At 40.5% G+C, this 22,750-nt stretch overlaps 2 protein-coding genes across 3 annotated transcripts; one reads left to right on the top strand and one right to left on the bottom strand.

Annotated features, from left to right (window-relative positions):
- Positions 1 to 5,864: 5,864 nt before the first annotated feature.
- eif4ebp3l (eukaryotic translation initiation factor 4E binding protein 3, like) lies at positions 5,865 to 8,729 on the bottom strand. The gene is made up of 3 exons (XM_015059334.1): positions 8,338 to 8,729; positions 6,863 to 7,045; positions 5,865 to 6,430 (listed from the first exon to the last, which is right to left on the bottom strand). Exons 1-3 carry the CDS (start codon positions 8,468 to 8,470, stop codon positions 6,402 to 6,404), a joined length of 345 nt encoding a protein of 114 aa, XP_014914820.1. The 5' UTR covers positions 8,471 to 8,729; the 3' UTR covers positions 5,865 to 6,401.
- Positions 8,730 to 10,553: 1,824 nt separating this feature from the next.
- Positions 10,554 to 22,319, top strand: acsl4a (acyl-CoA synthetase long chain family member 4a). 2 transcript variants are annotated; one of them, XM_015059331.1, is made up of 15 exons: positions 10,554 to 10,660; positions 13,946 to 14,467; positions 14,545 to 14,722; positions 14,822 to 14,931; positions 16,375 to 16,513; positions 16,635 to 16,785; positions 17,055 to 17,178; positions 17,331 to 17,402; positions 17,498 to 17,637; positions 17,760 to 17,932; positions 19,132 to 19,206; positions 19,320 to 19,508; positions 19,650 to 19,764; positions 20,979 to 21,136; positions 21,590 to 22,319. In XM_015059331.1, exons 2-15 carry the CDS (start codon positions 14,111 to 14,113, stop codon positions 21,745 to 21,747), a joined length of 2,139 nt encoding a protein of 712 aa, XP_014914817.1. In that variant the 5' UTR covers positions 10,554 to 10,660; positions 13,946 to 14,110; the 3' UTR covers positions 21,748 to 22,319. The 2 variants fall into 2 exon arrangements, with proteins under 2 accessions (XP_014914817.1, XP_014914819.1); XM_015059333.1 differs by having other exon boundaries at positions 10,614 to 10,718.
- Positions 22,320 to 22,750: the final 431 nt, after the last annotated feature.

Below are 22,750 nucleotides of genomic sequence, written 5' to 3'. Positions count from 1 at the left end.
GTTGCTGTTTAACTTTTGAGTTTCACACTTAACAGTCGAGGGTTTTCTGTGCTTATACTGAGCATGTTCAGTACAGCTAAAACACTTGTTGAATATTGTTTTCCTAAAAATCACACAGAACTGAAAAATGTTTTTCAAACATGGAAATAATTAAACATAAAGTAAGATGTTATGACATCAACAAAGAGACCTAGAATGTTTGGGCTCCTGATTCTCCAGTGTCTCTGCAACGGTTCCTATGTTTTGCTTGGAAAGAAGCAGCCTGTTTACATGCCATTCTTATTTTTTGCTATGACAGCAGAGTTATAGCCCATGGGCCTCAGTGCTGAGCTGAAATTTATTGTCAGTGTGTGTGTGTGTGTGTGTGTGTGTGTGTGTGTGTGTGTGTGTGTGTGTGTGTTCTTTTATTTGGAGCTGGCAGCTCACAGTTGGAGTGAAGGAGACCTGTGCGTATTTACAGAGACTAAAGTAAACACTCATGTGATTTCACATATACAGGATGTCAACCCGTTCTGGAAGAAATAATACTGGAGTGTTGACACTATGTTGACCTACATTAACTATAGTGAAGATGCACTGTCAGCACACTGTGAAGTCTAAGTGTCAAAGGTGCACATTCACAGCTTGCAGCAAAACATGTTTTTCCATTTTTATGTTCTATACATTAGGGGTTGGAGGTTACTCACACACATTGTGGCGAAAGAGTAAGATTAGCTGATTGTTGTTGACAGACATTAAAGTTTGTTTTTCTTTAAATTATGTACTTATATCCCACAAAAATGTCACTGAAATAAATCAGAGTATATTGTACTGTATGTTTTCTTATTATTTGGTTGGAAGGGAAGTAGAACAAAGCAGGTTCTCTGGTATTTTTCTTTTTTTTTAATATGTACATAGTGAAATACCTCCTGAAAGACAAGAGTTATTTCTCCTAAAATGAATCTTAATGCTGATGTGGATGCAATACATACAGAAAATACATACCTGTTAAATTTACCTGTTGATTGTGATAAACGAGACTCTGTGATTGTGATAAACGAGACTCTGGCATGGATTTATGACTAGTCTGGGGCTGCTTTGCTGCTTCTGGCTGACACAGGGTGTCTTGAATCTGAGCAGGGCACTATGACATTTCAAGACTTTCGAGGCATTCAGGAGAAAAATGTGATGCGTCTGTGATGTCTGGAAATCACAGACGCAGATCGTGGATCTTTCCACAGGATAATGACCAAAAACACACAACATCTCAGAATAACTTGGACTATTCTGATCTGAGCTCAAATCTAAATCCTGTTGAACATCTGTGGAATGAACTGAAACATCTGGAGAAGACATCATTCAAACCCGACACTACTGGAGGAGCAGTTTCCCCTCCAGTGTTGGGCCAAAATACTTGTGGGCTGGAGAAGTTACAAAAGTCATCTGCAATTTCCTCGAAAGGTTGCGCGAGAAAATATCAAGTTACACCTACCGTCATTTTTATCCAGCCCTGTTTTGTTAGTTTTTTTTTTATTTTTTATGATTATGTTAAAAATTAACTGATTTTCATCAGTTACTTTTTTGTAAATCTGTATTTATTATCTCCATTTCATGTTATTTCAGAGATCGTTGTGGGCTTTTTGGTCAGAGGGGAAGCGACAATTTCGTCGACGTGTGTAACATGCTGCTAACAGGCAGAAGCTGCTGAAAGAGGAGCGTGCAGGCAGGGAAACGTCTGTTCTGCAATAACACCAGACGATGTTGCAATGCATGGTAAAGTTGCACAATAAACATGGGCAAAATGCATTTTATAGAACCTGTTTTGTACCTAAATTGTAAGTTATGACAGTAGACTGTCCAATAGGAAATCTCATGAAAGGGGAAGATGATGGTCAAAGGCGCTCTTTGCACATTAAGCAACAACCTGACTTTCAGAGACATGTCTCACTGTACCCTGTGCAGCAAAACAGAGATTGTGCAACGGCCATGGAGACTGTTTCACCGAGCGAGTAACTATGCCAAAGTGATGCAATGCTAGCAAAGTATTTCCTTTAAAAGTTGTGTGTGTCATATTTTTTTCTTTAGATATTATTGATATCAACTAGTGTGTGAGGGGAGGCTAGGGGAGAAAATAAAACGTGAAAGCATTTTGCTGTTCAAAAACAAATCTGCCATCCAAGTTTCTGTGGTGAGCTTTTCTCTTGGGTTTGATTTCCAAGTGCAGCGGTAATCGAGGAATAGCTTTATTCTCTGAAATGTTTTCGCAGCTAAAGTCAGAGTGCAGCCCCACTGGCTGAGTTCCCAGGAGTGTCCTTGATCACTGGACGTAAGGTGGAATGTGTTCGTCTATAGAATCCAGTATGTCCTCCGCTTCAAATCCCCATCCCCTCCCCCTGTGGAGGATCACAGAGCAGGCTGTGTATTTCCAGTGCCTGTTTGTAATGTTGCCCCAGCAATCCAGCCTGACCCCACTTCCTGAGCCTCAACACGGAGCGGCGGACGAAAATAGAGCCTCCTCGACTAACTTGTACTTTAACCAACCAAAGGAACCTGAGTTTAAGGGGTTGGTTTAGACTCATCATGGGGGGGGAGAGGGGATGGAGAGAAACACACGGTCAATTCCAGTGTTGTTTACAGTAGTAAGAAGCAGAGATTTTTCCAACACATGTTGTGAAAGTGCAGGATTGAAATGTCACGCTGCGTGACCAAGACCAAAATAATCCCAGAGTAGAGCTGGTTTTTATATTCTTCATGATGTAAATCGTCATCTTAAACTACATGAAGTCGGAACTTGAGCGTTTCTTTGCTGCTCTACTTTGTATGAATACTGATAAGCTCATGTGTCGCCGTCATAGGGTCAGTGAAACGTATACTGCCTGAGGCCCTCCTGCTTTCAGCAGCCCCTTACAGCTGCTCCAGAAAAAATGTGGGCATATCATGCATGACTTTACAACGAAAGAAAAAAACAAAACAAAACAATGTTAACTTAGATAAGAAAATGCTATGAAAGATTTTGACGAGTTAGTTTTTGTGTAAATTTAGTCGTACTTTGAACATCCACAAAGCAAAGTACAACTTGTTTCTGTCTGGAAGTTTAAATTTGGCCACGTGTCTCTGATAGATGGTGACCTTTGTAGCATATGTGGAGCTGGTTTTCAAGGACCGTTCTCTGAACATCAAAGCAGAGCATGCTAATCTATGATTCTACTTTAGGAATGTTCGAAAGGCTCACAAAAGGGGCAGACCAATTATATTTCTGCTAAAAATGTTTATCAGTCTCTTTAACAAAATCTATAACTTTCCTACCAAGCCCGTATCTATCAATAATCAACTTGTAGGGTAACTTATTTTATTTAATTAAAAGTCTGTAAGTACTTATGTTATGATAACAAATTAGATGAATATGCATACTCAGAGAAAATTGGCACATCAGTTTTAACTGAATGAATATACTGGAACAAGGTATATTTATCTACGTTAATTATGATTTAGATTTCGATCTTCTCTCTTTCAGCCCAACGAATTCAAAACCAAATTGTACAAAATAAAAAAAAGTAATGTGGGCAGAAATAGCACAAACATTGAGCATGCTATAAGGGAACATATGCATGGGAATTTGAACCAGGCATGTGAATCTAGATGATAAATCCTATTTACAAGCTTCCATCTGTCTCTTTGTCTGTCAGCATACCTACATTTCTATATGTCTATATGTATACACCAACTTCAGTGCATTTTACATTATAAGAGATCAGGAGATAAGGTTTGTTCTGCCAAAAAAAAAATAAATAAAATTCTCTTCAATCTGTGCCAATAATTATTGATATCAATAAGACTACCGCAGAAGTAGCGGGGCTTTTCTTGCATTTGCAGTTTCATACATTTGTGCATGAAGAAGTGCACAAATCAGCATCTCATGGTGCTTATCGAAGTCAGCTGGCATTAGATGTTTTTTTCACATGCCAAACAAACTCAAACTTTGGCTAATGAAAGTGGATTTTGACCCTTTCCTTTGCTTCATTTCTGCATTCTCACTGAACAAAACAGCAGCACAGTACACATAAAACTACTTCTCAACTCTCCAAATAATTCCCATGATGGTATAATTCTGAGTTTGTTTTTTTTTAATCTTGTTACGAAGCATGAAAATATTGAATCTCAAGTCACTTGTTAGCTTTAATTTTGCTTAGTGGTGAGACAGGAACAGCTGTGCGGCCTGACATATATCGCCAAGTCACATGACGCCGGAGAGCGCCTATCTGCTTCCACTAGTCTAGAGATGGACCTCGACAAAATCCACACAGCTGCCTCGACGGAGCTGAATTAAACATTAATGCTAGAATAGGCGGTGTGTAATTACAAATCTGAGACAGCTGATAGGTGAAACAGCCTAAAGATTGCATTGTGGACATGTCTGGCTCGCAGGCAGCAGCTGCTCACATTCCTGAAGGCCGGACCTTCCCCTTTCTGTCAGTGCATATGATCTACAGATCTGGGACAAGCGAGGAGACCCGGCCTTGATCGTGTCGACGATTCAAGGGTAGCAGCAGAATCCGCGGCGCAGGCGGGCCTGGGTGGGTCTGAGGTGTCTAAAAATGCTCTTTCAACTCAGTCCATCTGCCACACAGACGCCACGCTGTGTCTCATCTCTTAGATATGTCTGATAATGGAGAGTTTGAAGCTGAGAGAGAGCGTGCGCGTGCTCATTTGCATCAACATTCCTACCTTCTGAACGTTTTCATTGGCTTACCACAACTGCAAACTTTGCTGTGCTTGACTTGGACTTTATGTGATAAACCGACACAAAGTAGTGTATAGTTGTGATAAAAACAGAGATTTGTTTAAATAGAAATCTGAAAAAGTGTGGCGTGCGTTTTGTATTTTGCCACCATATACTTAATGAAAGGCTAAAAAGGGATTTTAAACATTAGGTCAGATGAACCACAGTGTGAATGCTTTTCTTTAACAGCCAAGGAGATGCAGTTTAATTATGATGGAAAGGCAGTTAAATACAAGGAAGTCATTAGATTTCTTCCACTTTTACTTGCTGTTGGTCTACCACATTGAATCCCAATAGAACACACTGGAGCGAGTGGTGAAACATGCCCAAGCGTAAAAAGAAATGTCTGTGGAATGAGCGACAGTAGATAATGTACCTGTTGACCCAGATTTGTGTAAATCAATACTCTGGCAAATAGCTGTTCACTTGGACCAATCAATGCATATGGGATATGTGGAAGCAAAGAATGAAAATTCAATGTCACCGTAGCTCATATTTCATGACACTTTGTGAGGATGGTCACGTAAGCTACTAAAAGTAGTACGTGAAGGGAAATGTGCGTTGTGCAATACCACGGGATGTTGCAAGAAATCTGGAAAAAGCAAAAAAAAAATCCTATGTATTCCACTTAAAATTATGCACAACTGTGCGCGCATATCTGATGTGAAAGTTCACATAAAATCGAGGCGGAAAAGAAAAATACATTCAAGTTTGCTGTTGTAACTTGACTAGATGTCAATGAGTTCAAAGCGTGCAAATACTTTCCCAAAGAACTGCATCAGATTTGGCACCAATATTTATACTTGGCCTTAAGCATCTACTTCATAGTAAAACCAACATTGTTACACTGACTCAGCCCGTCTGGGTTTCACACAAAACAACCCCCAAAATATTGCATTAGTCACCATGTTCCGAATCAGGCCGTGACGAATCAGTGAGATATTGTGTTAAAGAAAGGCCTTAGAAACAGGTTTGAGTGAAGTTCAGGACACAGTTATGTACACTGGTGTTCAGCTTCACCATGACAGTAAAAAGTCATTAAATTCCTTCAGTTTTTAATGTAACTGGGAAAAATCAGTCTTGTCAACAGAAAACACACACAAGATGACAGCTTACTCATTTATTTTTCACAACTCGTGTCCATACAAAAACAAAGAGCTGATTTTTTTTTCAGTAGAAAGCCAATCCCCTTCCCCAAATGTAAGGGAGATGTATGCATGTACCGATAGCCCACCCTTCTTTTTTGGAGGGAATTCAACAAAAGCAAACTGATTCATGTATCGAACACCTTTTTTATACATGCTTTTATGAAATAACCATAATCTTCAAACTTAAAACATAGTACAAGTTTCTTATTTACAAAAGATAATAAAAAAAAAAGTTTAAATCAAAACCGATTTCATACTTGATTCCATAGTTTCTTTGAAACAAGCGACCAACCAATCCATCCGAAGGTAAACAATTTGCACCCAATTTTATAAGGTGAAAAACACCTTACATTTGGTTACTTTTTCCATTGTAGGTTCCTCAGTTGTTAATAAAAAAAAAAGTGAAAAAAAAGAGCTTTGTATGCAATGCTTTAGTCTTTTACGACTTATAAGGCATTTAAACTCAACACTCCACAGGAGGTAGTACTGCTGACTCAGATGTCCATTTCAAACTGGCTGTCATCTGCAAAGAAACGGACAAAAAAATAATTAGCATTAAAAAAAAAAAAAAAAGGTTGCATCAGATAAATCACCCCATGTGGTCACGCCCTAACGGACAACAGAGAGACGAGACACTGCAGAACTTATCAGTATGCTGTGTTTACCGACAGACAGGGGAATAAAAGTGAATTTTGATCTTTGAGTTTAGTTGGACAGGGACATTTTAACCATTTGAAAAACTTCAAAGCACTGAACTATGTCCAACCTGAAAGTGTCTCAACGTCTCTTTAGATAAACCATCACTGCATTTACCTTCAAAGTCAACAGCTCAGACCAGTAAACCTGTTTTCATGAGCTGCTTCCCCTCAGGAGCCAAAAAAAAAAAAAAAAAAAAAAACGGCCACATTTACACACACGCATTCATAAAACAGTAGCTAAACGGGCAAATATTTACCTCCGATATCCTTCTCTTCCTCCTCGGCCTCCTCTTTGAGGTCCTGCAGTTTCCCCGTGTGGTGCGCGTGTGTGGCCGGTACCGTCACTCCCGGGATCTGTGGCAGGCAGCACGGCGGCGTCCTGGCGAGAGGGGAGTTCCGACAGTCCAGGAGGAACTTCCTGTCGTAGATGATGCGGGTGCCTGCGTTCGGCGGCGATGAGAGAGAGGACATTTGGCGTAAATAAAGACCTTATGGTGAAAGTTCACGTTGGCGAAGAGTCAACTTACACCGCATCTTTGCAAGCAACGATGTGGATTTATGTCATCTTTGAGGCAAAAAAGAAAAGTTCAGTGTGGAAAACATGCTTCTGCTCGCTTCCCTTACCTTTTTCAACCCCCTAAGCAGTCAAATCTTTGACATTTTTTTTCCAAAACCCTCCAGCTTAATGATAAAGCAAAAAACAAACATGTTGACAACCTATGACTGAGAGCTGTACATTCAGGTTCAAACGCACCCATGGATTATGTCATAAAAGACCTGTTTTGAAAATTTGTACCATGAGGCATTGGGAGCGGTCTGCAGCTCATGTTATTCTGAACTGGAGTTTGAACTGTTCTGCGAAGTATCAGCCTGGCTGAGAGAAAACATGTTATGTAATGGGGTTTGGACAGTTCATCCTGGACAAAGGGAAGCAGAGGAGGAGATGGTTCAGCATGCAGTTCATGACAAGGCTGTGTAGAAGAAGAAGAAGAAGAAGAAGAAATACGAGATGGAATGCAAGTCAAAACACAGTGGTGGAATCTCTTGCACAACTTGTGCCATCCATGCAAAAACGGCTCCCCTGCGCATTAAACATTTACTCCCCTTCTTTTCAATTCGTACAGCATGTTCTTTATGCACTTCTAACTCAAAACATTGGACGGCCTCCAGCTGCACCACAGACAAAGGCCAATCAAATGGCTCTGATCTGAGCCGCAAATGTACACCCTCTGCAAGTCACGAGTTTGAAACTTCCTTTTGTTTTCATGCGGGGAGGATTGTTTTTGAGCCGTTTTAAAAGGACCTGTGCAGGAGGAAACGAGTCGCACTAAGCATCTGATTGCTTAAATACGGGAAAGCAAACGCGTTTGAGAAGAATACCTTAAGATTAAACATTTTGAAGTAGGAAGACAGACTATATTAAAATGTCTGGTTGACGTTAGCAAAAAGATATGAGATAGAAAACTGTCAATGTGCAGAGAAAAGATTTTAGGACAGTGTTGCTTATGACATGCGTGCACATTTGTCAGAATTGTGTTTTGCTTTCAATCCACCCGTTTTGCATTAATTGTGTCATTGCGAGAGCACATAGGAAAAACGGAGGAAAAACCGAAATAGCGCGATTAATACTTAAATTATTCAAGTTAAGTGATATTTTTCTAAAGGGGGGCTGCATTTGCCACTTTGTAATAGCTACAAATAAAAGCAACATGAGAACACGCAACAGTTTTACCTCCGGGCGTGGTAGAGAAGAGGGTTCCCCCGGGTGTCTGGCTGTAGCAGTCGGGCAGCTGGGACCAGTCCTTCAGGGTGAGGACCTTGGTCGGGATGGGGCAGCTCTTCACTTGTTTCGTGCCAGTCGACATGTTCGGTTTAAACGTAGCAGCTAAGTTTGAGTCGCAGCTTTACCTCCTCTCTGCTTTCCGCACGGTAAAACAAAAAGAAAAGAAAACCAAAACCCGTCAGTATTGTAGCCGAAGTTAATTTAAAAGTCGTAAAGCAAACGATGAAACAAGCTCAGAGTTAAGTGTCTATACGTTTCCGTCGCCAGAAGAAGCTGGTAGACGACACCATGTGCTGCGTTTGGAGCCCACACAGCTGCAGCAGCCAGACTTGATGTTTTTGTGCAGCGACTCTGTGACACGTGGGGGCTACAGTTAGGAGGTGCGAACGTTTTATTGTACAGGACAGCCTGCGAGGGCGGTGTAACAATGCTGGAGGGGACTTGGACATACACCAGATTAATGGGCTCACCACTTTGTTCGAAAATAAACATACATGCAGGTTTACTACCGATGGTAATCTCTCATAGAAATAAGTTTGTCTGAATCTACCTGAATGTATTCACTCGTTTTTATTTAATGAGTTAATGTTGTGAATAATGTGAGGGTGAAGAAAACTGATTTTGTGATGTTATCAAATATTGATGATGCCTTGGTGGATTGTGGGTGGCTAGTTTGACTGGAAGTGAGTACCCAAAACAAGTTCAGCTTTTTTTGTTTGTTTGTTTGTTTATTTGTTTATTTGTTTGTTTGTTTTGTGGCCTGCGACTACTTTTGACTTTTGCCCAACATGACAAAAATGTTTGGACACCCCATCTGTAAATATTCCAAAATGTAATCCTTGTGTGAATTATTTTAAATTCCTTATAATAAAATCTATTATACAAAGGATAGTACTTTCTGTCTGATGGTGGGGTGAGGAAGTCGTCTGGTGGCTTGGTCATGGTCCGCTGCTCTCCGGGCTTTGCTGTTATAAAAAGAAGCCCATCTCCTCGTCATGTTCTCAATCACAAGTGGTAACACTGCCCCCTACCTGTGATGTTGCTGGACTAAGGGGGGGACACGTTTTTCACGAAGCGCTCGTCGCAGTTGTTTCTAAACTCAGCATCATATACGAGTCATATCTCTGTGACGTGTTTCTCTAGGACTCGATGGCACTGCAGAACTGACCTAAACGGGACACAAACACACTTTGTTTTGTATAGACACTAAGGACGTGTCATAAGAATCTAAGTCATTTTTAAATTCATTTTAAATATTTAATTGCTACCTTACTGGGGGAAAAATACCAACACTTTTATTTAGACTCAACTGCAGTTTTCTGTTTGACTTTATCTGTTTTGTAAATCCGTGATAGGGACAGTTGAATGCTTTCAAAGCTGTGCAAACACGCCAAATAGTGTTATTGTAAACATTGACTACACAGAAAATGCAGGTGAAACGTTGTTTGGTGTGGAAATATTAGACACTGAATTTGATTTCAATGTCTACTTTTGCTCTGAGTCTTGAATGTGAGATTAGGAAATGCTCTTCGGTGTTGTTCCTTTCAGACATTTCCTTCCTGGCTTCAAGGAAAGAAGAACTCGTACTTGCCAACCACTCGGGGGCGACGTTGTCCTGTCCAAATTTGTGGCCTATCTTCTATAATTATTAATATAAAATTTTCTGCTGCGTGTTTTTCCCCTGATACGATGAGATGCATAAATGTTAAATTGGAGTCAGATTCTTTCACAAAAGCATATATTAATCCAAGCATTTAAATATTTTTTTTATTCACAGTGAAAAATTAAAGTATATTGTATGACTATAAGGTTGCGAGAAAGGAAATGAGTAATATAAGAATTCATAGCGAGTAATAAACGTATTTGTAAATTTATTTAGACTGCATGTAGAATACTGGGTTATTTGGGGAGCCAAGCTTTTTTCTAATATTGTTGTGACTTGTTGTGAATCACGTCTGGATTTACAGACGTAAAATATATTAAACCTGGCTATCTTCGTTTCGCTGGTACATTAATATAAATAATAATGACTTCATAAGAACAACCATGAAATAACATCTTCAATATCAACATTTGACTAAGGCATGACTGACTTCCTGTTGTATGTTTCTTCTTGCAGACGTAAGAGACATGAGAGCAAATTCCGCCGCTGCCTCTGATTGGTTCAGAAATATGGAATCAGATGACGTAGGCGTCAAAGGAAAAAGGTAACTTTCGGTCATTTCTGGTTCAGACACGACTGGACGCCTTGTGTGCCGCTGCCGCCGGGGAGGTAAGAACGTGCCGAACATGCCGGGATAAGCGGGACATCAGTCTCTTAAACTGAAACCGTAAGCTTATTATTGCCTTTATCCGTTTGTTGAATCGTGTTTGGGGTGATTTATAAGGGCCACACTGAACAGCTTTAAACCACTTCCTCGGCGGGGTATAAACTTACGTTTGGGTTGCTCAATGGTGTCAGTAACATGAGGCGGCTTCTTTTTTTTCTTTTTTTTTGTCAACGTTTTGTCTGCTGTTTCCCTTTTGTTAGTCAGTCCCTTGAGAATATCCCTGTTAAAATGTTACCAATTCCCACAGTTTTTCTTTTAATAGACCTTATTGTATTAGCAAGTTTATGGGGATGTTAAACTAGATTGGGTTTAGGCGGAAATAACGCAGCAACTCGTAACTACCATTAAGATAAATGATGTATAAAAATATCTTGGCTGTATTCGTCTAAAAGGGATACCAGATATTACCATGGTGATTGCTTATTCACGCGCTCCTGCTGTGTTGCATTTATGTACAGTTTCAGACCAGTCTTCAGGTGTTATGTCAGCGAAGAGACGGATGTTACAGAACATTATATTATTGGGGGTTATATATGAGCTCATTTGAATATTGCGGTATCAGCCGCCAGGAAACCAGACTGACGCTAACCAACTTGCTGTTTCCTCAGGTGCGTCATTCTCCAAAAATGAACACGTCCCACCATTGCGTTCCCGGCCCCTCTCCCACCTGCCCCTCTTCCCTGTTGTTTTTAGCATTAAAATAAGTAAGCTGTATATATTTAAGTGTAAGCAGGTTTCAAGGTGCTATATAATATGGGTCAGAGAATGAGACAAATACGATTCTGGAATTTGAATGTTGCAGTTTTTCCACATCTATCTCTCAGCCATTTTTTTAAGGAATTCATACAGTTGTTTGACGTACATTAGGTGCGCAATTCACTGAAATGTGAATCACATTTTGTGCAGCCTGATGCTGCAAGAACATGTCAGCTCCATATAATTTATTATGAAATGATGATCCACATTGGAGAGGACATGTGTGATTAAAGGTACGGCAGGGGTTAAAAGGGTTAAAATGGTGGCAAGACCTAACATTTTTTTTGTTATTGACTGTAAGAACAAAATGTATCAGATCATTTTTATCATGTTAACATTAAAGCTAAATCAGTTGGGTATTAAGCTAATTTACAAACTACGATTATGTCTGTGGATTTTTCAGATTTTTCTTTTATAAGCGAAAGTGCTTGCTGTTTGATATGTGTGCCAGTGTGAAACCAGTGGTGGCATTAGTACATTATATATAGAGAAGCTACATTCTGCAAAGCAGCTGCCCCGGCTTCACTTCCCATGCCACTGAAAAACAGAGGCTTCTAGTTCTGTAAAAATCTTTGAAATAGTCTCAGTTTTTGATGCATTTATTGAATACACTTTATTAAAAAAATCTGTTTAAGGGGAAGCTGGCTGATTCAAATCTCTAATAAACCTCTTCAACATGTGGTTGCTGTCTCAAAGTGTGTGTCAGCGACATTTCTTTTTAAAATACAGGAAAAAAAACTCAAGTTATGATGACGACGCAGGTTGTAGCTAAGCCACATTTTCCACATTGATGTCCGCAGCGTGCTGTGTGAGCTCCGTCTCAGACTCAATAGTGAGCATCAACAACAGTGAGCGTCTGTGCAGAATGGTTTAAGATAAAATTCCAAAGCAGGTTATGATTTCATGGAACCTGACATATAATAGTTTGTCAAATATAGCATCGAAGCGGTAACTGTTTGGAAATTTGCAAATTTCAAGATGACGTTTCCAAGCAGTTGGAAGCACACGCCACTCCACCCTTAGCAACTACACGAATACTACACGTTACAATTAACCCTTTGTTTAAGCAGACTCCAGCACACATTTTCATGTTTGTCCATCCTGGTTGTGTGTTCAGCCTTTTTTTTTTTTTTTTTTTTTTTTTTTTTTAAATCACACTTTCACTGGGTTTTATCTCCTCTACATCCGCTTTGGTGAGGTCATTGTCAAGCTGAGCTTGACCTATAGTGGCTCTTCCACTGACCACCGAGTGGGGTGAGCCTCGAGAGCATCGTCATTGGTTGTCTGTCGCTCTATCCCCTCCAGCATAGCTCGCAGGGCTGTTGTCATTGGACGGCAGCCAGCCAGGCCAGTGGGGGCGACTTGTCCCCCACCTCTTTAGTTCATGAAAGACTACAGGTGTTTGAGTGAAAGGGAGGGAACAATTGTGACTCAAGAAGGCTGCACTTAAAGCTAGAGGTTGACTGTCTGATTTTTACAGAGTGAGGAAAAAATCTGGTAAGTGATGACACTGATTATTGTTGTGAAAAATGTCTTTTCTGCTTATAGTTCTGTTGGTTGGGTTAGGTTTGTTAGTAACTTGTGAGTTTCTCGCTTCTTGGATTTAAAAAAGTTCTTTTTTGGAGTTCTGTTTTTTTTTTTTTCAGATCTCAAGTCTGGCATCATTGAAAACTTCCCTTTTTTACTGGTTGATGCGGTGGAGGCTTTACACATCATCAGTTTAACGTTAAATAATTATTGCACTTTACTAAGTCTAGCTATAGGTCAGTGCGAGAATCTCTCAATATAATAACCTTGTGTAAAAATAAACTAGCATTACCGCATTTACTCAAAATGTCAAAATGAACTGACTATCCCAAGCGCTGACAAAGGAACATGGCTTCAATACTATACAGTAATTTAATGTAGAAGTAGCAGGTTTTTTAAAACTTTGATCCACAGTTACATTTAGAAGTAGTTGTCAAGTTCGTGTTTTGCAGGTTATGATGGCCGTTTGACATTTTGCTATTTTTTTATAAAGTGACATAAGTCATAAACTGATATCATCTGATGATTATCTTGTCGTTCCAGTGGCAGTCATGCTGCTTTGAGTTTGTGAACTCTCATTTTACGACAGCGTTGCTTTAATTAAAGACATAGGTGGCGTTCCTGTTTAGTTTCTGGAAGTTTTTGGGGAAAAAAAGTGTCTTTTTAAAAACAAGATAAATTAGGAGCATTCTTTTAAATGGCTGATCAGTAATGCCCAGCTATGGGTGGGGGGCGGGGGGATTTGACCAATTTTGATACAAATAAGTTACCAATGCCTGTTTTTTTTTTTTTTTTTTTTTCAATTTTGTTACCTCAGTAAAGACAAATAAGATAAGACTAGATGCCAGATGCAAACTAGATCAGGATTTTTAGCATTTGAATTACATTTTACTTTCATATTGAAGTATTTTCTTGTTCTTGTTTCCTTTTGTTTCCACTTTTAGCTGAATCTGTGGGGACTTTGGACCAGAAACCTTCATTCTGCGCCCGTGAGACCTTGTGGAAAAATCTGTCTGCGGTCCTTTCCTGTGCCAGGATAAAGGTCCAGTCGCGGTTGACAAACCAAGGTCTGCTTTTCAGTTCCCTTCTAAACGCACCCAGAGGGCATCATGGGCGCCCAGTCAGACTCAACCCTCAAGTCAATCCTCCTCTTTCCAGTCCACCTTCTGATCTGGCTGTACTCCCTCATATCCTTTTTGCCCTGGTACTTCATCACCGGAGCCGGCCAAAAAAGGACGCAGTCTACGAGAATGAAGGCCCGCTCCACCACAGGGTCCCCAGAGGGGCCGTACCGCTCTGTGGACCACTTTGAGTCCCTGGCCATAGAGGACTTCGAAGGGAAGGACACGCTGGACAAGTTGTTCAAGCACGCAGTGGAACGCTTCGGACCAGCCGATTGTCTCGGCACCAGAGAGGTGCTGAGCGAAGAGAACGAGATCCAGCCCAACGGCAAAGTGTTTAAAAAGGTAAGACTGTCTAGCTTTTCCACTGTTACCTGTTCGGGGACATATCTAAAGCTTCATTTAATTGTTTCTCCGTTTAGCTGATACTGGGAGAGTACAAGTGGCTGTCGTACAATGAGCTGGACTCTACAGTGAGTGATTTTGGCAACGGACTGGCAGCTCTGGGACAGCAGCCCAAAAACACCATCGCCATTTTCTGCGAAACCAGAGCGGAGTGGATGATAACTGCTCAGGCATGCTTCAGGCACAACTTCCCATGTAAGGAAAGCCCAGTGCAAGCTGATGTCATGAAAAATGCATACAAATAATAGGAAGAAAAAAAATAAACGAGCTGCATTTAACACGCCGTGTTTACAGTGGTGACGTTCTACGCTACGCTGGGAGAAGATGCGATTGCGTACGGACTGAACGAAACTGGAGTCACTCACTTGGTGACCAGCATGGAGCTGCTCGAAAGCAAACTCAAAGTGAGTTTAAAGCCGTGCTTGAAAATATGTGTGTCTAATTATGTGGTTTTAAAAGCTATCAGAAGATCTTCATGAGACCTAGAAGAAAACAAGGGTATGATGTGGTTTATTGTGCATAAATTAATTGAAGACACTTTAGTGTGTGCAGAAATGAGATTAGGTGTGACTTTAAAACAGTTTTTGATTGTAAAGTTTTTCTCCAAGCATGATATCACAGTGTTCACATCACTCTATAAGAGATTTAGCAACTCTATAGCCATATTCCAAAACAAGTGGATCTTCAGTCTAGGAAGAGTTTGGGTTGATTTTATTTAGGGAGAACCAATATTGCATTCCTTTCTGACATCACAAAAATGGTGGCATTTCTAAATAATTTGGAATATGTCAGCTGTTTTATTCACCTTTTACTCAAACGGGTTTAGCAAATTCAGAAAGTCTTGCATTTATTTAGCTCAGTTTTGGCCCAAATACACAAAAATACACAAAACATTTCAGAAATTTTGTTGCTTTTTGGGGGTGGGGAATTTCACAGGTGAAGTTCATTTTGTTGCATTATTTGTAGCATTTAACAGAAAGTGGTGTGTTGCCACACTATCTATTAAAACATAATGTAGGAAACTAATAGTCACTGTTGGCATCCTCAAAAAAATCAACCTTCATCTCCGACCTGTAGAAGAATTGTGTTTCTGAAACTGGCTTATTGTGGGTTTATGTTATTAAAATCTAAAGATTATTGTCATATCAGATCTTACCAGACTTGGCTTTAAAACAGGGAAATCAGTAACTGGATAAAACCTATTATTGATTACTTTTCTGAAGGTTTCTCCATACCACAGAATAGACTGCTTGGATTTCAGTTTTCTTAAATCATCAATTGAATGAAATAGAAGTTGTTAAAGTAAGTAATTTACCATAACTAATTCATTTTCTAAGTGTACACTACTATAGTACTAAAAGTCTTAAACTTTAAATGAGTGGAAAGCCTGGATCAGAGATGCAGGATGTTGATTTGTACACAACGGCTGAATGATGCAACACAGAACTTTCCAAACGGCGCTGGACACCAACGCCTGTGACACGCTGTGCTTTCCCCAGGTAGAAATGCCAACTCATGGTTGTTTGTTTTTGTGGTCTGGAAATGTGCCAAGTGAGGATGGCGATGGATCATAGAAGAGCTGGTTGCGACTGACCAAACGGGTCCAATTGTATATAGTAAACCAAATGACTCGGGTTGCAAAGAGGGTTGTGCTTCAAAGTGGGACTAACATCTGATTGAGGCATTAACGCTGACTCGGGAGTTTCAGTGCAGAGAGTCAATCGGGTTGATGAGAGATCACCGGGTGACATGAATCAGCCGATGATTATTAGGGTTGCGCCAGTGAAAATACACTTAACGTTTATATAAAATGACTCGCATTGACTGTTATATTTTTATTTCTACAGAAAGTACTACCACAGATCTCCAAACTGAAGCACATCATCTACGTGGACGAGAAGAAGGTAAACACAGAAGGCTACCCAGAAGGACTTTCCATTCACAGCATGCAGGCGGTGCGGGACCTGGGCGTCCTGCCGGAGAACGGTGTGCATTTCTTCAACTTGCTCAAATCGTTGCATTTCTTTTTTTTTTTTTTCTTTTTTTTTTTTTTTTTTTTTTTAAATTTCTGCTGTAAAAGACGGTGATTGCTTTATTTCTCCTGCAGTGGAGAGAGAAATTGTGACGCCGCAGTCCTCCGATCTGGCCGTGGTGATGTACACCAGCGGTTCCACAGGCAGACCCAAAGGGGTCATGATAGTCCACAGCAACCTGATCGCGGGGATGACAGGCCAGTGTGAACGCATCCCTGGACTTGGGTAAGTTTCACCAGTTCTCATCATCACTCATTTTCAGGCCTCTGAATACGTTGATGTTTCAGAGTGGTAAATCTGGAGGGCTGCCCTAGAGTGACCCCTGTGTGCCACTCAGCTGATTTCAAACGTTGCATTATTGTGACAGCGTGCATTTCAAACAGCCGGCTAGGGAACTGGTAGTCAAAGTTCCTCATTGTTAAGATAAATAAGTGGAAGAGAAGATGATCAGTAACGACTGGATTTGACGTGTGTGTGTGTGTGTGTGTTGACAGACCTGATGATACTTACATCGCATATCTGCCCCTGGCTCATGTTCTGGAAATGACAGCGGAAATCTCTTGTGTAACATACGGCTGCCGGATTGGTTACTCATCCCCCCAGACTTTGTCAGATCAGGTAAAAATGTCTCACAGTGTGACGCAGCCGTGTGCTTTATTTCGTAATCATGTGAAAGGTCATTCGTAGGAGTGGTCTCGCTCGTCATTGCTGTTTTGAGTCAGAAAATCATTGCTGATCTTTGTCAGTTCATTGGCCTCTGTCGCCTTTAGTCCACCAGAATAAAGAAAGGAAGTAAAGGAGACTGCTCTGTCCTCAAACCCACTCTGATGGCAGCGGTGCCGGTAAGAATATACAACTTTTTTTTCCAGCATTTTTTTTTTTTTTACTACTTCATTTTCCAACAAAATAAATCCGTTCATTTTTTCCGTTGAAACAGGAAATCATGGATCGCATCAACAAGAATGTAATGAGTAAAGTGCAGGAAATGAGCTACCTTCAGAAGACACTGTTTACTCTGGGCTACAAATACAAACTGGAGCAGGTCAAGAGGGGCCATGACGCACCTCTCTGCAACAAGTAAGAAACCTAAACGCCACTTCTTTCCCCCTCCACCCTCATCGGAGCGCTTTTTCTTCCTGGCACATGACGTTGTGGTTGTTTAGCCTCAAATCCAAATAATCTGTAACGCGTCTCTGCAGGTTGCTGTTCCAGAAAGTGAAGAAACTGCTGGGTGGGCGAGTCAGGATGATGTTGTCCGGCGGAGCTCCCCTGTCCTCGGCCACTCAGAGGTTCATGAACGTGTGCTTCTGTTGTCCAGTGGGGCAGGGCTATGGCCTCACCGAAACCTGTGGAGCCGGCACCATCACTGAAGGTATGTTGTTGTTCTTTTGTTGGTTTTGTTTTTTTTATGACGGAGGCTGGTGTTTGGCCAGAAGTCATTTAAAAAAACCACAAAAAAAAATACATGGGCACCATCTGGGATGGAATAGAACATAACACAGCATTAAGTAGTGGTCAAGCTTTGGAGCCTTCATCCAAATGCACTGTGGAAAAGTTAGGAATATGTTCAGTAACTAAATTCACTACAAGCAAAAACAAATTAGCAGAGATGTAAAGTAACGTGCAAAAGTGTTTTTCATGTATTCAGCAACAAACCACAGTGGCATTTAGTTGGACTTTATCAGTCAAGTTCATTTGTATTGCATATTTCAGCAACAAGGCTCTTCAAAGTGCTTTACATCATAAAAACACAAAACCAAAATGTGACAAACACAAAAATCAGTCACCAATTTGAGAACAAACATGAAGTTTTATCGCGTATCATCATCAAAAACAGTGATAAAACTGATTGGCTGTTTTCACAGTTTTCTGGAAGTTTCTTCCAGATTTGTGGCGCATGGAAGCTGAATGCTGCTGATGTTAGCCCCCTTCTACTCTGACTGCTCTAAATAAAACCAACTGCAACTACTCACTTTCAGAAGTCGTGGCGTTGGTAGGGGTGCGATGATGGCCGTTTTCTGGTTGATTCCAATTTTAGCCAATTGCATTTTTTTTCTCTCTTTTTCTTCGGGGGAAAAAAAAAGCAAAATGTGGCAACAAAGTTGCTAACAGTGGGATGTCTATTGTTTTAATCAGACACATGCAGACCTTCTGAACTGGTCGGTCAATCAGTGACTGATTTATCAGACTTTTGCACAGTTGGAAAAGATCATTGGATAAGATCTGTTTCACATGCATCGTCCAATTTCCCAAAATTAAGAAAATTGGCTAATTTCTCAGTGAACCTCTAAAAAATGAAGCCCACTTGTGCGGAATGTAATCTGAATAGTGTTCGGTGACTAAATAGGATCATGAAATCTAGGGAAGATAAGCAGGGTTATAATTGTGGAAAAGTTGGCAGACAGGCATGATTTACTAGTAACTCTTCAGAAATCCCATTATTTGAAACTCATTTGCCATCTGCATTGAGATTCATATTTTTGCAGTAACTGACAGATAAAATAGTTTCCTATGTATGACTGACTTGAAAAGAAGATAAATGAGTAACCCAGTAACTATCTTGTTTTGCAGTCGCAGACATCAGCACCGGCCGTGTTGGAGCTCCTCTGATTTGCTGCGAGATCAAGCTCAGAGACTGGGCTGAAGGTAGAACTCAGCCCACAGCATGTTGCTGCATGCTGTAATCGGCACAACAGAAACTATTTTTTAATGCAGGATAATTGCGCGTTACAATCTGCCTGCTCCGTTTTACCTCTCAGGGGGCTACACCAGCAAAGACGAGCCTCATCCAAGAGGGGAAATCCTGATTGGTGGTCCCAATGTTACCATGGGTTACTTTGGGCAAGACGGCAACAATCAGGACTTCTTTACAGACGAGAACGGTCAGAGGTGGTTCTGCACCGGAGACATTGGAGAGGTTTACCCGGATGGCTGTCTGATGATTGTAGGTGTGTATGTTGCCCAGTCAGCTTCACTCAATGGTTCTGTTTGCAAAACACACACACACACACACACACAGCTTATAGACTGGTAAAAAGAGAAGCTGGACTTTTGCACCTTATAACTTGTATTGATTTTTGTTTCTGAAGATCGCAAAAAAGATTTGGTGAAACTGCAGGCTGGGGAGTACGTGTCTCTCGGTAAAGTGGAATCTGCCCTGAAAACCTGCGCTCTCATCGACAATATCTGCGTTTACGCCAACAGGTGATCTACAGATCTGATGTGTGCTGATATAAAACATTATGTACCAGATGGCTGCTAACAAGACAGTTTTTTTTTTTTTGGTATGTTCCCATAGTGTCTTTTACCTTTAGGGCTTTTTGTGTTTATAACAAACAGGTTTAGCTGAACTGGGATGTCCTGTGTAACCTGTCATGAAAAAGCTTCAGGCTCTTTGTATGTTCACATGAAACGAGCCGCTTAACAGAGCAGAACATGGAAACGGCTCAACTGGGTCATGGGTGAAGATTCAACCAGCATTACTGAAATACTGGGACTTTAAGTGGAACTTAAAAATAGTTTGTTGGTTAATGTGGCTGGACGACATGGCTGTGAAATGCATCACGATATAAGCATTTCACAAGTCCATATCGATAATTATTGATTAGTTTTAAATATCTGAAATGCTGCCAAACTGTCGCCATGACCTTTCCCCTTCAAGCAGAAACCTTAAACCATTGCTGCAAGTTATTCAAATTGTTGCTAGGTAACCAAAGAGCGAGTGAGTTAGTTGATGCCACCGACTTTGCGTAGCTGACCGTGAGAGGTCGAGCAGCTAAAGTCTTTCCTCTGCCTACATCCCCCCAGAATGCTTTGCGGTTCTGGATCGGAGTTCAGTGAAATTATTAAATATTCTATCAAACATATCTATCAATGGTGATCTGTCGTGATATATAGTTATTGACTTATTATCCAGCTCTATTGGTCAAATAGGCAAGGTAAAGGCCTGTTGTTTTAGGTTGACGTTAACTTTATACTGTAGGGCTTCGGTTTATTTGTCCTGACACACAACCTGCCGGAGCAGATTCTGTGTCTGGCTGATCTATCCTGGCTCAAACAGAGCCTCATTCATGACAACATGGCTGAATGAGCCATTAACCTCACTGAGATGTGAAGTCCTCTTTGAACAGTCGTCCCTTTGCTGCCAGAACGGCACACAGAAATCCCGCTTCACTCATAGTACATTTGCATATACAAATACAGATGCAGAGATAACCGGTAGCAAAAGCAAATGAAAACATGGCCTATATCTTTAAACACTGTGTACGGTGAAAATATTGGGTAAAGCACTTTTGTATAGTGGAGTTGTGTTTGAAAAATAAATGGGAGTTTGTTTGTATGTGCCGTTGGATGGCTGTTGTATGAAAATGAAACGGAGACCTTCACGTTAACCCTGTTCCTGCTGTGCGTTCCTGCAGTGAACAGAACTACGTGATCAGCTTTGTGGTTCCTAACCAGAAAAAGTTGACGGAGCTGGCCAAGCAGAAAGGCATCGGGGGGAAATGGGAGGAAATCTGCAACCATCTTGAAATGGAAAAAGAAGTTCTGAAGGAGATCATGGAGGTCGCAGCTAAAAGTAAGAGTTAGCTGACAGGATGTCTGAATTAATTTTTTATTTTCTGGTTCTAGATACAAATCCAACTCATAAGAATAGAAAGTTGCTGAATCTAAAATGTTTGTGATTTGATGTTTATAACTACAGAGTTGAATGTTTAGCAGTTTCATGAAATGCTAGGCTAACATTAGCATGTTTTTTTTGCTGTTTTGATGACTCCTTGATCATTTCTATGCCATTATGTGCAGACAGGGAGGAGAAAAAAATATGTTCTCTTCCTTACCAACCTTAGTGACTTGATTGTCATAAAATGTAATGAGTAGTGTTTCAGCTGCTCTCTGTGCAGCCGAGTTCAAAATATGCAATCTGAGTATACTGTAGCTTTTAAGACTGAGCTTTTTAAAATGTGTAAAATGTGGTTTTATGGCTAGGAGTGTGGCTAAAACATGATTTTTTTATTGTTGTGTTTTTTAGTTAAACTCCAGCGGTTTGAAGTTCCTGTAAAGGTGCGTTTGAGTCCTGAGCCATGGACCCCAGAGACTGGCCTGGTCACAGACGCCTTCAAGCTGAAGAGGAAAGAGCTGAAGAACCACTATCTCAACGATATAGAAAGAATGTACGGGAGGAAATAGACGGGTTTTAAATATCACAGTAGTCAATATTTGTTCCTGTAAATAGTTAGCCTAGCTTTGCCAAACCAATGCACAAAGGGAAAAGAGTCTGGAAGAGTTCACTTTTCAGGAAATATCCCCAGACCCAAACATCTGACAGAAACGTGCACCACTGCAGGCTACAAAACGATTTCCGTCCATCTCTTTCTGACGTGTTAGGAGATTCAAGGTTGTTGTTTTTTTATTTTGTTTTTTTTGCACGTCGGAAGCAGCCATGTTGGTTGTTTGCCAAAGTGCCTGAAAGGCTCTGTTCTGTACACTTTGGTTCGGTTTTCAACCCTGGTACCCAGTTTCAAGCTGCTGGCGTACCACAGAACTTAAGAGGAAAGTAACAATCTGAAACTGTACATAGTCGTTGCTGTCGATCCATATGTGCTGCTTTTTATTTATGAGTGTAGAATCTACGACAGTCTTAAGAGATGCACTGAAGCAGCGGGTCTAATTTCATCAAAAGGGTCAGAGACTTTCACAGCACTCTACTGCCATCTGCTTAAATCTACCGCCATCTGGAGTCTAAGTGATTTAAAAAAAAATACCACTGTTGTCCATATATTTCTAATTAATCGCTGTGACTTCCAATACAAATATTAACTAAGGTCATCCTCGAAGAGGCTTGGTGTGCGCTTTTGTACAACTGGAGTATTGCCGTTACTGTGCCTTCAGTCTGCAGTACTTGTGTGGTAGAACTGTAGGAGGAGCCAAATATGAAAAAACAAACCAATGTTTCAAAAACAACTTTACTGCCGTGTTAAGTTTACATATTTATTGAATATTAAGCCCAGTTAGAGATAAACAGACAATGATCATTGTTTTTTGTTTGTTTTTTTACGCAAATGATCATGCTTGCTTGTCTTTTTTGTTTTCTTCCTTTTTTTTGGTCAACTACTGTTTCTTTTTTTTTTTTTTTTTTAAAAACCAAAAAATGTAAAAAAGGTCCCTCAGGAAAAAAAGAAAAATTATTAAA

The sequence above is a fragment of the Poecilia latipinna genome, unplaced genomic scaffold (genome assembly GCF_001443285.1).
Source record: "Poecilia latipinna isolate Pla-1442-1.1 unplaced genomic scaffold, P_latipinna-1.0 Scaffold1620, whole genome shotgun sequence".
Lineage (NCBI taxonomy): Eukaryota > Metazoa > Chordata > Actinopteri > Cyprinodontiformes > Poeciliidae > Poecilia > Poecilia latipinna.
This window is presented reverse-complemented; position numbering and strand designations above follow the sequence as displayed.

Coding starts and splice junctions, on each gene's coding strand:
- eif4ebp3l (XM_015059334.1), bottom strand. CDS start 8,470: ATGTCGACTGGCACGAAACAAGTGAAGAGCTGCCCCATCCCGACCAAG. Junction 7,046..8,337: donor CTTCTCTACCACGCCCGGAG/GTAAAACTGTTG, acceptor CGCCGAACGCAG/GCACCCGCATCATCTACGAC. Junction 6,431..6,862: donor GGAAGAGAAGGATATCGGAG/GTAAATATTTGC, acceptor GTTTCTTTGCAG/ATGACAGCCAGTTTGAAATG.
- acsl4a (XM_015059331.1), top strand. CDS start 14,111: ATGGGCGCCCAGTCAGACTCAACCCTCAAGTCAATCCTCCTCTTTCCA. Junction 17,179..17,330: donor CCCAGACTTTGTCAGATCAG/GTAAAAATGTCT, acceptor TGTCGCCTTTAG/TCCACCAGAATAAAGAAAGG. Junction 17,638..17,759: donor GACGCACCTCTCTGCAACAA/GTAAGAAACCTA, acceptor GCGTCTCTGCAG/GTTGCTGTTCCAGAAAGTGA.